The sequence below is a fragment of the Protopterus annectens genome, chromosome 6.part0 (assembly GCF_019279795.1).
Source record: "Protopterus annectens isolate FY-2018-M chromosome 6.part0, PAN1.0, whole genome shotgun sequence".
In the NCBI taxonomy this organism is placed as follows: Eukaryota; Metazoa; Chordata; order Ceratodontiformes; family Protopteridae; genus Protopterus; species Protopterus annectens.
In genome coordinates, this window is record NC_056737.1 from 910018078 (window position 1) to 910032691 (window position 14614).

Here is a 14614-nt window from a genome sequence, read left to right on the forward strand (position 1 = left end):
GCCTTTCTTTCCTGGCCTTCTCTTTGTTCTTTGGTTGGTAAAGGCCACTGATGCCTTATGTCGTCTGTATAGGTTACTTTTGGAGTATTGATGATCACCTTACCAGTAAACCTACTCTTTATAACATTTACCCTTATAAAAGATACTCCAGTTATTTAAATTGCCATCTGCTTGTGCCCCACTATTAACTTTGCTGTTTTTCTTAATGAGATAGCTATTCCTTTCCAAGACTGCTTCCCTGTTTTCATATTCTGAAATATAATCTATAGCTGCTTAAATTAATATCAAATACTTTTTTCACACATTCTCCTCCCAGGAGACATTAACACTAACCTTCATGTTAGTCTGTCTTCTCTAGATAATGCTTGTCTCCCTGACTCAAATTCATAGACCTTCAGAGTTATTCAGAGATGTACTGGTAGCCTGAGTAATGAAATGGATGCTCCTAATAGCTACGTTGTCACACTGAATAATCTGATGATGCCATAGCTGTTGCAGCTTGAATTAAAAACCACTGCATTTTCTATCACAGTTGTTAATCTTTAATTATAAGTCCTTCAGGTATAACATATAAAGGGAATCTATGTGAAATATCTTTTTTAATAAATAAATCTCTCCAGTCTTTTTCATTTCCAGAAAATTCTCAGTGATGAATTTATACCTAGCTAATTGGTTGCTCAATTGGATTTAAATTATGCTCTGAATTGATTTATTTATTTAGGCACTTGTGTGTGTGTGTGTGTGTGTGTGTGTGTGTGTGTGTGTGTGTGTGTGTGTGTGCGTGTGTGTGTGTATGTATTTATTTAGTTTAGCTTATGCCCACCTCCTTTATGTCTCATTCTCTTTCTTCCTAAATTGTCAGTGAACTGAATGACCATCCATTTAATTTGACTTCATTCTGCAACATATTCATCAGTAATTGCAGCCTTATCTAGGCTAGTGATATTGTTAGACAAGTTATCCACAACTTCTCTTTTCACAGACTGGCACAGCTTTATATCTGCCACCAGTTTTAATCCTCTTACTAGAAACATGTCTCTTATTGATGTTATTGTTAAAAAAAATTGACTTCTAGGTAGGATTTTCTGTTTTTATGAAGTGACTCAGTAACAATTGTCCTCCCTTCTTTTTCTGGTCCTTAAAGAAATCCACTGTTGAGATAGTGCTCATTACTGGTCAGTCATCTCATCACATAAGTCTTTTTTTCTCTGACTGGAATTACCAAGAATAGTTTGTCACCTCTCTGTCATTATGATGGCTTTTAACCCTGCCTTGGATATTTACTCCAATTTACAGCTTTCAGCTTAGAAAACAATATTTATTTCAGAATATTGATACTCTGGTGCCCCAGTCAACTATACATCTTAAAACAAAGTTTGAGAAAAAATGGAATAGATTGAAGGCTGCAGGTGATGTATCATGCCACTAGCTCTATATCTTTCAAAGACAGGTCTGTAGCATAGAGGCAAATCTTAAGAAAGTCACTTTAGATCATGGTCAGGAACATTTTCTTTGCCCTCCACAGTCTTTTTGGATTGAATGTACAGATTATTGAGCATAATATGACTATTACAATGCTTTTCAAGTGATTAATATCTCTCTCCCTATTATTCTTGTTAATGAAGTCTTTGCTCTTCTTGAATTCTTCCTTCTTCAGAGCCTCCTGTCTCCTTTACTAGGCTGTCCATTTCTTTCTCCCCACTTACCTCAGTCTAAGCATGCTTTCAATAAATCATTCAAACAACTACTTACAAAACTTCTCCTGATAAGATGGATGCTTACCTGATGATTTTTAAACTTTTCTAAAAATGGGAAAAATACTATTTACTTCTCCATGAGACATATCTTACATCTTTCTTCTTCATTTTACTGTAACTGCTGGAAGCATCTCTTCACACTGGAAAGCTTGCCAAAATCAGTTTTCTTCTCTAAGCTCCTCTTACTCTGATGATGAACGCATGTCAATGTTTGCTCCTCTTGATAAAATTTTACAAAACACTTGTCCTCTCAAGATCCTAACATCATAGATAAAGTATGAATTCTTTTCTCATACCCCAAATGGTTTCCACAAAAATTATAGCAGATGTATTTATCCTTATTCTGTTACAGGTACCACTGAATACAGTAAGGATCTCTTACTGAAGATATGCTTGGTATCTCCAGAGAACCTTCATTATGTTTGATATCAATACCTTCTCTTTGAATGTGAAAAGCTTAAGTTTGTTGGTAGCTTTTCAGTGATTTACAAATGACATCTCAATTATAACAGCAATTATGAAAGTTGCCTATTCTTTCCCCATGTCTAGGACATGGGCACCTATTATTCTTCCTAAAGATCCACCTCAAGTCTGTTTATATTCCCAATCTTTTTCATCAGCTTTACCTTGACTGTCCAAGATTATGGTCTAAACGTTTTGCAGATGATGATGATCTAGTCCAACTAAAAATTATATATCTGGTCTCTGGAATACAACTATTCCTTCTGCCAGATTCTCTTGTTTTTCTGCACATGAGTTCAAATAAACACAACTAGAAGTAACAAATTATTTGGAGCTTCCCCTTCAGATAGATTTCTTATACACTAGAAATTGTTTTCTGTTCATATTCATCAAATAAACACCCATGGAGCTTGTTATATTGCCTGAAACTGCATGAAGAAATTGGTTAAAATTGAAATATCTCTTTTTCTCAGCCCTTTACACCACATTTTCTTTTGATAATTTCTTCAAGTGCTCAAGAGTCTGACTAGATCAGATCATGTCCCTTCAATGGCCTACTCAAATCTCACATTGTGATCTGGCACTGCTTGAGTTTTCCTACAGAGCAATTAGCCTAGTTACACCTGAAGCTAGGAATATAGTGGGAAAGCAATAGCTTCACCATAGAACCCCATTCTGTGTCTTACCATGAGTTCATCACATGATGGGAAACACTGCATATGACCTTAATATTGCTTTGTGTTAGCCCTGGACATAAGGATCATCAACTGTTCATCACTCTCAAAAGCAATTGAATTGTCTATAATTACAGGAAATGCACTATTAGTAAGTTTCTTTTCTCATAAAATGCTCACCACGGTGTTGCACCCCAACTTGCAAATAATCTAGTTGTCACCTTGTCTCAGTATGAATAAAGATTTTAGTCAAATGGTACCCCAGTTACATATTTTATTATCGCTACTGCTTATGTGTCATAATCATTCTAAGTGCTTCTTATCATATTTAATTTTCTTATACCCAAAATGGGTGTGAAAGGGGGCTGCCATGCCAATGTGATTTTGTTTTCTAGTCTTTTTATCCTCCTCTTCCTCCCCCAATTGAGTTTGAGTCCTTATAATGCAGTATAGCATAGACATCATAAATTAATTTTTCCTCCATTTACTTACTGTCAAAGTGTTATGAATCACTGGGTTTTTATATGTTTTATAAAAACATTGTCAGTGCTTATTTTATCTGAATTATTCTAGTCTCTTGTTTACTTTAAACTGGTAGAAACCTTTCTTGGTCCAGTTACGTTTTCTTCATTACAAAAGAGGTGAAAATCAAAGTCCCATACATATGCAATGTGTGAAAGATGTCAGCTTTGCTGACTCATCTATAGCTGGCATTTGCCACATCAAGCAGTTACTAAGAAAAATGAAAACATGTAAATGGGTTACCATGCGTAATGTTAAATTTAAATAAATAACAGCAACATTTCACTGGCCAAAACAAAAGTATTTACTGATTTTGAAGTAGTTTTGCAATGTTAACTCATCACTGTTTTTTATAAAGATTCCTCAGACAACTAACTCTTTGGAAAATGGTTATAGTTTGGCTTATCTCAGTAAGACACAGACTCAGGATATAAAACTGCAGGTGATTACCAATATGGTCGAAATTAGAAATGATCAGTTGTCTAGCATATGTTATGCAGGCTGAGATAAATTCCTTTCTGAAATTATGTGAGATTTGAGTAAGTAAAAGAATAGTAATTTAATAATCAATGGCTGAGAAATAATTGGAAATAAAAAAAGGCACAAAAGGGCTTTTGAGCATTAAGCAGCATCTATGAATTGCAGAAAAGCAGAATTATAGTCTATGTAGGCCAGATCATTTGACAAAGCCTGTACCATGGAACACTGCCATCTGTTATAAGAAAAGATATATATTTTTTTGTCAATACTCGCCTAAGGAAATGTTTTTTTTTTATCTAGAATTCAGCATGTGCAAATATATGCACATTTACTTCATGTTCATTGCTACCACAATGTTTTACTCTTGCTCCCCTGTCTATTACTGTCATACTCTTTGGTAGATTTTATGTTACAGAAATTTTACTCTCCCAGATTGGAACATATTATTGTTGTTTTCTTCTATTTTTATATAGACTATTGAATGTAAATGGACTGGCAGTCTTAGGAACATGCGGTCCCTCCTTTTCAGGCACTTACTTGTTTTTTCTTTTTATTCCTGTTTCAGAATACAAAATAATTATGCAGCTCTAGAGAGAATTAATCAAGACCTTGAGGATAAACTTCATCACATGGTAAGTTTCATGGCGATTTTCTAAAAATAAAATTGATTGCTTGTTATTTCTGTTTACTCACACTATATACCGTTTTCTATCAAAGTTTCCAGTTCATCCCATACTGTGACCTGTTCGCAGATAATGTTAAATGTAAAGGCAATTTAGGATTGTATATTTCCTTTTGAAAGATTTGCAACCAGCATGCTGATCTTGAAAAAGTTATGCTTAATTACAGACCGTAATTACAGATCCATAAAACAGTGTCTATGATAAAATGTAAAATTATCTCTTGTTTTTACTGGGCCAAGTACTTCAGATAGTGTGTCAGTTTCTAACTCATTAGCCCCTATGCCCATGGACTCAAAAAATTACACATCTTTTGTTGGCTAACTTATATGTCAGTATGATGACTACATTTGAAGATACAGAAATCTAATTGTAATACAGTATTTGCTGATATTTGGTCATTTAGCTTATGGTTTGTGAAGTTATGAATTTATGTCTGCTATCCATATTTTAAGTACAGTTCATAACATGGTAGCAGTGTAGTGAAATGGCACATTAATTTCATAAATGCTGACTTTACAAATGAAATTTGCTTTGTTGTTATTTTCATAAATCTGCATTTTACAGACCAGAGATGTGGCAAAGAGGTACATCCAAACTGTTATTATGGGGATAAGAAGTCTGTGGTACTTTAAGGGTTCTGTCTGTTTCTACAGTATCTAAATAGTGAAAAGTTTAAAATAGCAGAAATGGCATTGTGGAGAAATTGCAAGGAGAAAACATTTTTCCAACAGCTTTTGAGAGATTTTTGAAGTTTTCCTCTATGTGTACTCTCAAGAAATTGAATTTGCTGCTGCATACTAAATGTGCTGGTTTTAGTTATATGACAGATTGTTTAGCAAAAACTAATTATAATTGTAAGTTATAGTTCTTAAATGGGTATAGTCTATTGTCCAATAAAACATTATGAAGTTTTTTCTTTAATTTTATCATAACTTTTTATTGAATATGACTAGGTTGCTTGCTAAGACAAGACTGCTGAACCATGAAATATAACATTTTTCCAAAATAAAGCAACCATGGACAAACTAAATACATGCTGATTGAAGAGTAGGATACAGCTACCAGCATGCAGGTGCATCAGACATAAAACAGATTAATTTGGGTTTATTTCAGAGCAATCCTCAGTGTGTTTAGTGAAACAGTATCCTTGATATGGGCATAAAAGAGCTACAGTAACTGACTTAGAAATTATTGTATAACCTTCCTGCACTTTGAAGTACATTCCCTGCCCTTCCTTAATATGTGATGCATCTGCCAAACTAGACTGCACTTTTTGAACTGAATTTTACTTATTGTTTTTTGTGTAATACAGTGTGTTCCTTTTTAGCTTCTATTCTGCAAATCATACATCTAAAATGAACAGGTACAGGAATCTGTCTAGTTCCAACTGCACCACCACGAGTGTTGAGAGAAAATAAAAAAAAACAAAGAAACTGGTGGTCTTAAAACTTCATTGATGAGCTCAGTCACAATAATTTCCAAAAATCATGAAACCTAGGTAGTGGTCCAAAGCAACAAGCCTTTATTCGGAACAGATAAGTGATAATTTTGTTACTTTAGCTTATCACCCACTAGATATTAATTTTATTGCATTCATTTCTGTAACACAGACAAAAGATAAGAGTAATGAACTGTGATATAAAAGGACAAAGAGATTTCCGCCAGTTTCTATTTCTAAGATCACCTTATATACAGAATGGAAACAGAGCATTGACTAACAGCATGTGTGTGTTCAATAATACACTGTCTATGTAAGCAACTTATATAGAGGATAGTACATTGATCCAGAATTTAACTAATGAAATGCAATCATAAAACTGACTACAAATAGACTGGACACTAGCAGAAGGTTTTGCTAAAACTCATATTGAAATGAGAGCGCACATTCATCAGTTAACCATCATGAGTTCTTCGGACTCAACAAATCAATAAAACCAGTCCTTAAATACATTAAGTAAACAACAATTATTCAATGGATAAAATCAAAAAAGGTTGAATGTTACCTCTCAGTTTAAATACATTCTTGCACTGGACATTACTATATATATAAAATAATAGTTAATTATCTAATAGAAAAACAAACATGATACCTGTCACTTCAAATGCATTATCCAAGCAATGGATAATTAGTTTGTACTTTATTTAAGCATTGTTTTTAGTGAACCATCTGCTGATGTATGATCCAGTTCCTTTTATCAGTATTTACATATTTGTTGTCTCTGGTTTTATCCTACTTATTGTTATCAATTATTATATATACCCAACTGAACACACTATATACCCAACTGAACACACCAAATTGCTAGGAGTGGAAACAGACAATAAACTAAAATTTGGCATTCACATATCCATGACTATAAGAAAAGTCCACAAAAAACTAGGAGCGTTATACAGAAATAAGCAATTTCTCACCAAAGCAGCAAAGATTTCAATAGCAAATTCCCACCTTATCTCCACCCTACTTTATGCCTCTCCAATATATACCAACCTAAGGCAATGTGACCTAAACAAGCTAGAGACCTGCTACAACAAAATCGCCAAATTTGCCACAGGGGCATCCTACCGTAGTCACCACTGTCTCTCACTTGCTGAACTGGACTGACTTGAACTCCCTCACCTCCTTCAGTGGTATCAACTCTCACTTGCCCACAAACTAGTAAACCTTCCACTAAATGTCCCATCCCTCCAGAATCTACTCCAACCCTATCGCACCACCAGACCACTAAGATCCAGCAGCAAAAATCACTTGCAGATCACTAAAGCCAATAACTCTGCTAGTGAAGCACTATTCTCTTGCACCATAGCCAAATTATGGAACTCACTCCCACCCACAATTACCTCCATACCATCATGTACCCACTTCAAAATTTTACTAAAAGCGCAACTAAAAACATGCTGGCTATGCCCTTGCAACTCCCATTCTAATATCATCCACCCCATCCAACCACTACCTTTCTTTCCACTCCACTAACCACCTCGATTATAGCAAGCTCAGATGCTCATACGCCAGTACTTATTATACAGCACGAACTTCTTCTTCTTGTAGCATTTGTTAACGTCTGGTATGCACTTCACAGATAAAGATTCTAGTTGTCTACTGATGTACTATGTTCTTCATCTGTAAATATGTTGTAAGTAATTGCTATGTAAATTGTTATTCACTATGTAATCCAATGTATATACTGTCTGTTTATTTTAACTGTGGAGCTTTTCTCCCCGGGCCACTGCTGAAAATGGACCTACGTCCAGTCGGACACTCCCGGTCAACAAATTTAAATAAATAAATAAATAAAACATATGCCTCCAAGCAACTTACATAAATGTGTCACCCCTCCAACATTCTCCAGTATTGATTACTATTTTTCTAAATATTTTTGGCAACGTGTACAGAACACAAAATGCCTGTGAACAAATTTCCACATAAAAATGTTCAAATAGTGAGGAAGTAGTTTTAGCAAGTGACACCAGAGTAACAGAATTATCCTTTTCCTGTAAATTAGGTTAAGAAGGATTAAGTATATTATTTCAAACATAATTTAGATAAATTGGATACATGGGCTATATTGACAATTTATTATTTACAATTAATTTAAACACGTAAGCAGTTCAGGAATGTTATATGCTTTTAAATTTGAAATGCCTTGCAAGTTTTAGTTAAACTTCCTAATGCTTTAGAGAGTCCAATAATCTTCACTTTGAGACTATATTTGTGTTGTATTCTTTTCTAGTGATGGTACATTATTAATATCTAAGCAATTTGAATATAAGTAGTGCATACGTTTCAATATCAGGTAATCCGACATACCTATCTCACCCGAGTTTTTATGAAATATTTCAATGAATTTCTAGGTCAAGTTGGAGACTAAAGAAATGATGATGATAGTTTGTTAGTTTGACAAATTTGAGATTTTATAAGCTGGAGAAATATTCACAGGGATTCAGAAATAATCCCACCACTGGTGGGTGGTGGTGAGAGCTGCATCCAAAAGGGATTGTTTGCACAATGCAAGAATTTGCAGTTCAGAGACACAGTAGTTGCAATGAGGAAATACCTTATTATCAGCTATTGTGTGTTTCTGATCTGCCCTTAACTACTAATATTGCTAGTGGACACACCCATCCATTCACCCATATACACCACCCCCACCCCACCCCCACACACAAACACATACACACATACATACATACAGAAACATAGACACACGCACAAACACATACACACACACACACACACACACACACACACACACACACACACACACACGCACACACACACACACACACACACACACACACACACACACACACACACACACACACAGGCTTGCAATCTCAATGCTTTGTGTCCACTAAACTCTCTGGCACTTACCTCTAAAATGATGGCTGAGCACAAACTCGTGGCTACGTTCACTAACATTGGTGGCTAGTATATCTTACAGAGGTGGATGATTCTCAGAATCACATGACTGTGTAAATGCCTTGCCACAGGAATTTCTGGAGAAGACACATTGCTAATTAGCATATACCACTCCATCAGGATGCCTCAGTAGCATTTAGTATGGCAGTAGAGACACCCCACTGCAGTGATGCACATCTTCTTGTTAAAGGACTGCAGTAGGGTTGTCTCTGAATCAGAGATTATTATGGTGAGGTGTATAACCCATGCATACCTCACAGCACCCTCTATGAATCCAGATAGTAATTTGCATAACATCAAGTATTTAGAATAATAATAATAATTTAATAAGAATTATTTTATCTTTAAAAGCAAAAAAAAAAACATTATTCCATCCAAATATATTTAATGTTAACATAGTCAAACTTTGTTTTGATAATAAGTTCAAAATTATATGCATGCTTACTTAAAGATATTTTAGCTGTTTACATTTCAAATTGAATTTGAATTCATTTTCAATATCCCAAAATTATTTTGAAGTTTATTAATAAATAAAAAGTTCTTGCTGCTAAGGAATGAGTGGGTTCAGGTCTGAAATAGGAATGTTTAATGACTGGTGGGTACAAGAGAGGAAAGCACCTAACAGATTTCCTTAAGTTGCAGCACACGCAACTGCTTAAATCACATGTAGCTGAGTATGAACCTGAAGCCCTCCCATTCAGCATTGTTATAGGCATTTTAGAACACTATTATTACAGCAACTATACAATGTGACAAGTGCTGCACCAGTTGCCACAGCCCATTTTGTCACTCCTGGACCACTAAAGATGGAAGAAGAAGAACAAAGGCATCTGTGATTTCCTAGGTTAAAGGGTTTCAAAACCCCTTCATGATTACTAAACAAGACATAGCTGTAAAGGGGTAAGAATGTTAAAGTGAGCCTTGAAGAACTACCCATGACAGCTGTCATACTATTGTCTGGGAAACAGCACTATTATACATAAATGCCTCTCTTTTCCTAAAATACCAGATAGTATCAAAGTACAATAGTTTTCCTACACTAAAGTTTTAGTTTCCCTCTGAGAAAATAAATTACATAAAGATTACTTTAAATACCTATCTATAATGTTTGCTAAACAACTATAGTAAATATATACAAAAAGCAATGCCTATTCCTACTAAAACACTGAATGATGTCAAATTCCTGCCTACCTACTCATCTAACCTGTGTTGGACTTATTTGTGATTTGGCCTATGCTTTTTTCTCACTAACTGAATATGTTATTTTGGATTTTAATACCTTTCTTAGTTATACTTAACTCAGGTATTGTTTTTAATTAACTACCAAACAGGAGTTTTTTTTACCCCATTAAATTTACTGGAAGACTAATTTCGTCATTTATGCAATTCTTTACTTTTATTGCATTGCAAGGTTGTCTGAATGGGAATATAAATGGCTCCAGTCCTTTATATTAGTAGATGAATCATGTACTAGTTTATTAAAAAGTATCTACAAATGTAGATTCTAATCACACAGAAAATTGTCCAGATACTTTGGTAAACAAATGGCTGGAAACCCCAAAAAGGTTTCTTAAAGATAACTATATATCAGGTTCTGCTCATAACTCATGCCCAGGCATTACTCAACAGCTGAAAAGACTCAGTTAAGAAACTGAGAAAATACAAATAAGTCCAACCATATGACTTACATTTTCACCAGTGAATTAAGCACAATTGGATGACCAAAGGATTCTGGTTTCATAAATTTCCAAAGACAATCAAAATAAGAATTTTTTTGATGAACTTTTTTTTCCAGTAGGTTACTTTTGAGCTTCCTTTTAAACTCAACAAGCACATCATTACTAGGATGTCTGTTGAAATCAAAGAACTGAATAATTCAATTACTAAAGGTCTTTTATTTGACAGTGGTTGTCTAACTATGATAACATTTTTGTGAAAATAGAAAAAACATACAGAGAAGTTTCTTAAAAGAAAAAAAAAACAAAATAATAATCCAAAATAAAAGGGAACAAAAATGAGGGGAAATTTAAATGATACCCCTTTCTTTATATGGTAGTATACAAAACATAGACTTCACACCCGGTAAACAACCAGATTACTTGGGAGCCGAGTCTAATATTTTTAGATTCTCCCACCCTGAAAAGGTCACAGAGGATTGCCAAACAAGAGAGACAATGGAGCAAGTAAACTTCATGGCAGAATGACTGGAACAACTGTAAAATAACTTTGCACTCATTCTTACGCAAGAAATAGTTAAAAATAGTACAGAGTAATATAGTAGAACATACTAGAACATACTAGGACTGTGGTGGTGGTGCTGCGGTAGCAATGTCACCTCATAGTAAGACGTTGTCCTGTTCGATTCTCAGCTAGAATGTCTTCTGTGTGGAGACATGCGTGAATGGGCGTACCTTCATTGAAGGTTTTGCATCAGGGCTGGCAACTCGGCATGTAAAAATCTACTGCCAATCATTAGTGGATCGGAGTTCCTCTGTGGCGACCCCTAACCGGGAAAAGCCGAAAGACACAACAACAACATACTAGAACATACTAGAAAACTGAAGTTGCAGAATTCCACAGATGGCTAAATGATTAAAAAGATAATGATGAGAAATCAGATGTCACCTTTAGCCAGGAATGTTGCATTAAATAAACTGGATGAAGCCCCTAGATTTGTTTTCAATGGACGATTGAACATTAAAGAAATATGCTGGAGTCAGTAAAATCAAATAAGTGTAACACAAATCAAAAAAATGAAGTGGAGCTTGCAAACTATATCATTTATATATTTTATATCTTAAAGTCTCAACTTGGTGGCACATGATTATCCAAGAGTAATTCTTAAACTTCCAAGTGGTCTACCTAAACCTAGAAAGGCTTTAGACCTTTTGAAAAGGCATCTGCAAACATAGATTGGATATATGCCAGAAAGAACATGTTTGTGACCTCTCTGTTTTGTGTCTTTTTTTCTTTTATTGTGCACATGACATTTTCCTGTGCCTCATCTGGTGATTTAGTGGTTATTTGAAGGGTGACACTAGACTTTTGCTATGCATCTATGAGGATTTCCTGAAGATGATAGGACAAAATATGTCATGACCATTCCTTTGGAATTGACATTCCTCAAAAGAGACTGACTGTTATTACATGAATCCAGCTTACTGTGCCTATTCATAAAATCAATATTTAGTCAATGTCTTGCCCTCCATTTTAGCATCAAGTTTAAATACTTCAAAGATTCTACAAACAAGGACAGTTCAATAATTTAAAAATTGCCAAACTGCTCACTGCCCAGAAGAAAGCAAAGAGCAAAGATAATAGCTTACAACTGGATTAAATTGCAGGGCAAAGCTCTACAAACCTCCTTTCCCACACCCCAGGATGGAAAACTGGTGTTAGCTGCTTATTTTTATATTTCCCAACCCAGTACCCCAAATTCCCAAACCCATCACTCAAACTTGTATTCTCTGAGCTAAAATCAAAATATCCGTTCCTCCGTGCCATGGTCCCAGGCCAAGCAGAGGGCAAAATGTCCCATACCAATAGTCTGATAGCCACATTGAAGCAGAGACTTCTACATCTGTTCAATACTTATTGTTATTGAAGTCATCTGATTTTTTTTCTTTGCTACAAAACAAATGTAAAACATGTACTTTTTTTCCTCTCGCTCCATTTTTCCTTTATATGAAATCACTAATAGACCTTAAGAAACTGTTACTTAATTTCTTTCTTTAAAATGTTTCTGACTTATCTGTTAAAATAAGTCTCTCCTATTATTCTGATGCTATGGAAACAGTGGAAAAAACTACAGGCAATCACCGTACAGTGGATGTGTTTTCATTTTCACCAGCGTGCACTTCTGCACAACCTCTTAAGTCTGTCTCATTAACTTCTATCAGCACAGGCAAACTGAAATGTTAAGGAGTATGTATTACACAATCGCACTTTAAAAAATAGAAGACACTTCTTTTTTAAAATAATATCATTATATAGACTGCTTTTTGGTTTTAGTAACATTATTGTGAGACAGTGAGTTTCAAAAGATACAAGATGAGTGAAATTTAATCTTATCAGAAAAAACATACAGAGAAGTTTCTTAAAAGAAAAAAAAACAAAATTAATCAGCAGCACATCATGGCATCAGTCCATCCCAGTGCAATGTCATGACAAAACAATACTTTCCACCATCGATACAGTATGAATTATTCACTTTCTGCCATGCCATATTGCTTCAATGACTAATACATGTCTACAGCTATCCTATTCAAATCCAGAAATCTTGACCAAGACAAAGAAGGCCTCATCTGAATTAATGCGTCACAAATTTTTCTGTCAAAGTAGTGAAGGCTTTTAAATATATCACAAACATATTTGTCTTAAAATTAAAATAGAATATGCATTCAAATTAATAATGAAGGAATAATATACCCTAAGCATATCTGTCACCTTATCCACCTCCTACTTCCGCAATGTAAGATTACTTTTGTTATTGGAGTATTTCGACCCACATTAGCTTATGTGTGTGCATTCTAATTCTTAAAAATAATTTCCTATATTAGAAACAAACTGTCACGTATTTGCCCACTTTGCTAGTATATTGAGTTTTCATGCTTGGTATTCCAGATTATGATGTTGGCTAGCTTTTGTTCCTCTACTGTCTAAGATTTAATTGGTTTTGTATGACTCACTGTCAATACTGCAAGGAACATTAGCCAGTCTAGTTATCCTGCAGTGACTTCCCAGACACGTCACTCTTTTATATGCTCCTGTAAGTGGGCCTGGTGGGTTTTAAAGATGACAGAAAAGAAAGTCTGAAATTCAAAGGCATTCCAACAATATTTTCTTAACAGTAATTTCCAATTCATAATTATAGTCAGGAAACAGAATTTTCTATTGTTTTACATTTTGCATTTTTATATTCAGAGTCCGAGCAAATATGAAAGTAAGATAGGCCAAGCCACCTAAATGAACATTGCTGAAAATAATAGGCAGAGATATAGTTATTGTCATGCAGATAACAAACGGCGCAACAGTGTGTATATCACTGCGGCATGCTCATGATAGATAAGATTAAATTTCACTCATCTTGTATCTTTTGAAACTCACTGTCTCACAATAATGTTACTAAAACCAAAAAGCAGTCTACAAAAAAATGCTTTGCTGTATGCTTCTATTCTCTTGTCTGTGTCACTAAAATAAACCTTTTGCACATAAATGGACAGAATTTAGTTTATCAGATCAGCTCTGCAAATTACCTATTATAATTTATGGAAATTCTGAAATTAAAGACACATATTTGTGAAAAATAAGCATTATCATTCCTACAGCTGCTCTACTGTTCCTCGATTTCAAATCCCTGAGTAACCAACTTGCTGAGGTTTAAACTCCCTGAACAGTATGTTCCACAGGAAATCATTGCAGGTGACACATGTAAGTGAAAAATGGCAATAATTTCTTTCTTTATGGAGAGTTATTACTTTTTCATGTTTGTGTGATGATGCAATTGACATATATAAATTCAGAGGAGCTTGGGGTGCAGGAAACTAATTCCCCTACAAAAATGTTTGCACTTAATGTTTTCATGGGGTTGACTGCCTGTGCAGTTCTGCTCAGTGAGTC

General features: G+C 34.8%; 1 protein-coding gene across 2 annotated transcripts in view; it reads left to right on the top strand.

Moving 5' to 3' along the window:
* BEGAIN (brain enriched guanylate kinase associated) overlaps positions 1-14614 on the top strand; it is a 3126115-nt gene that overhangs the window by 1993136 nt on the left and 1118365 nt on the right. For both annotated transcript variants that reach the window (XM_044074560.1, XM_044074561.1), the window contains one exon: positions 4461-4527. In XM_044074560.1, the coding sequence (XP_043930495.1) occupies positions 4461-4527 (67 nt within the window). The remainder of the gene's footprint in view (positions 1-4460; positions 4528-14614) is intronic.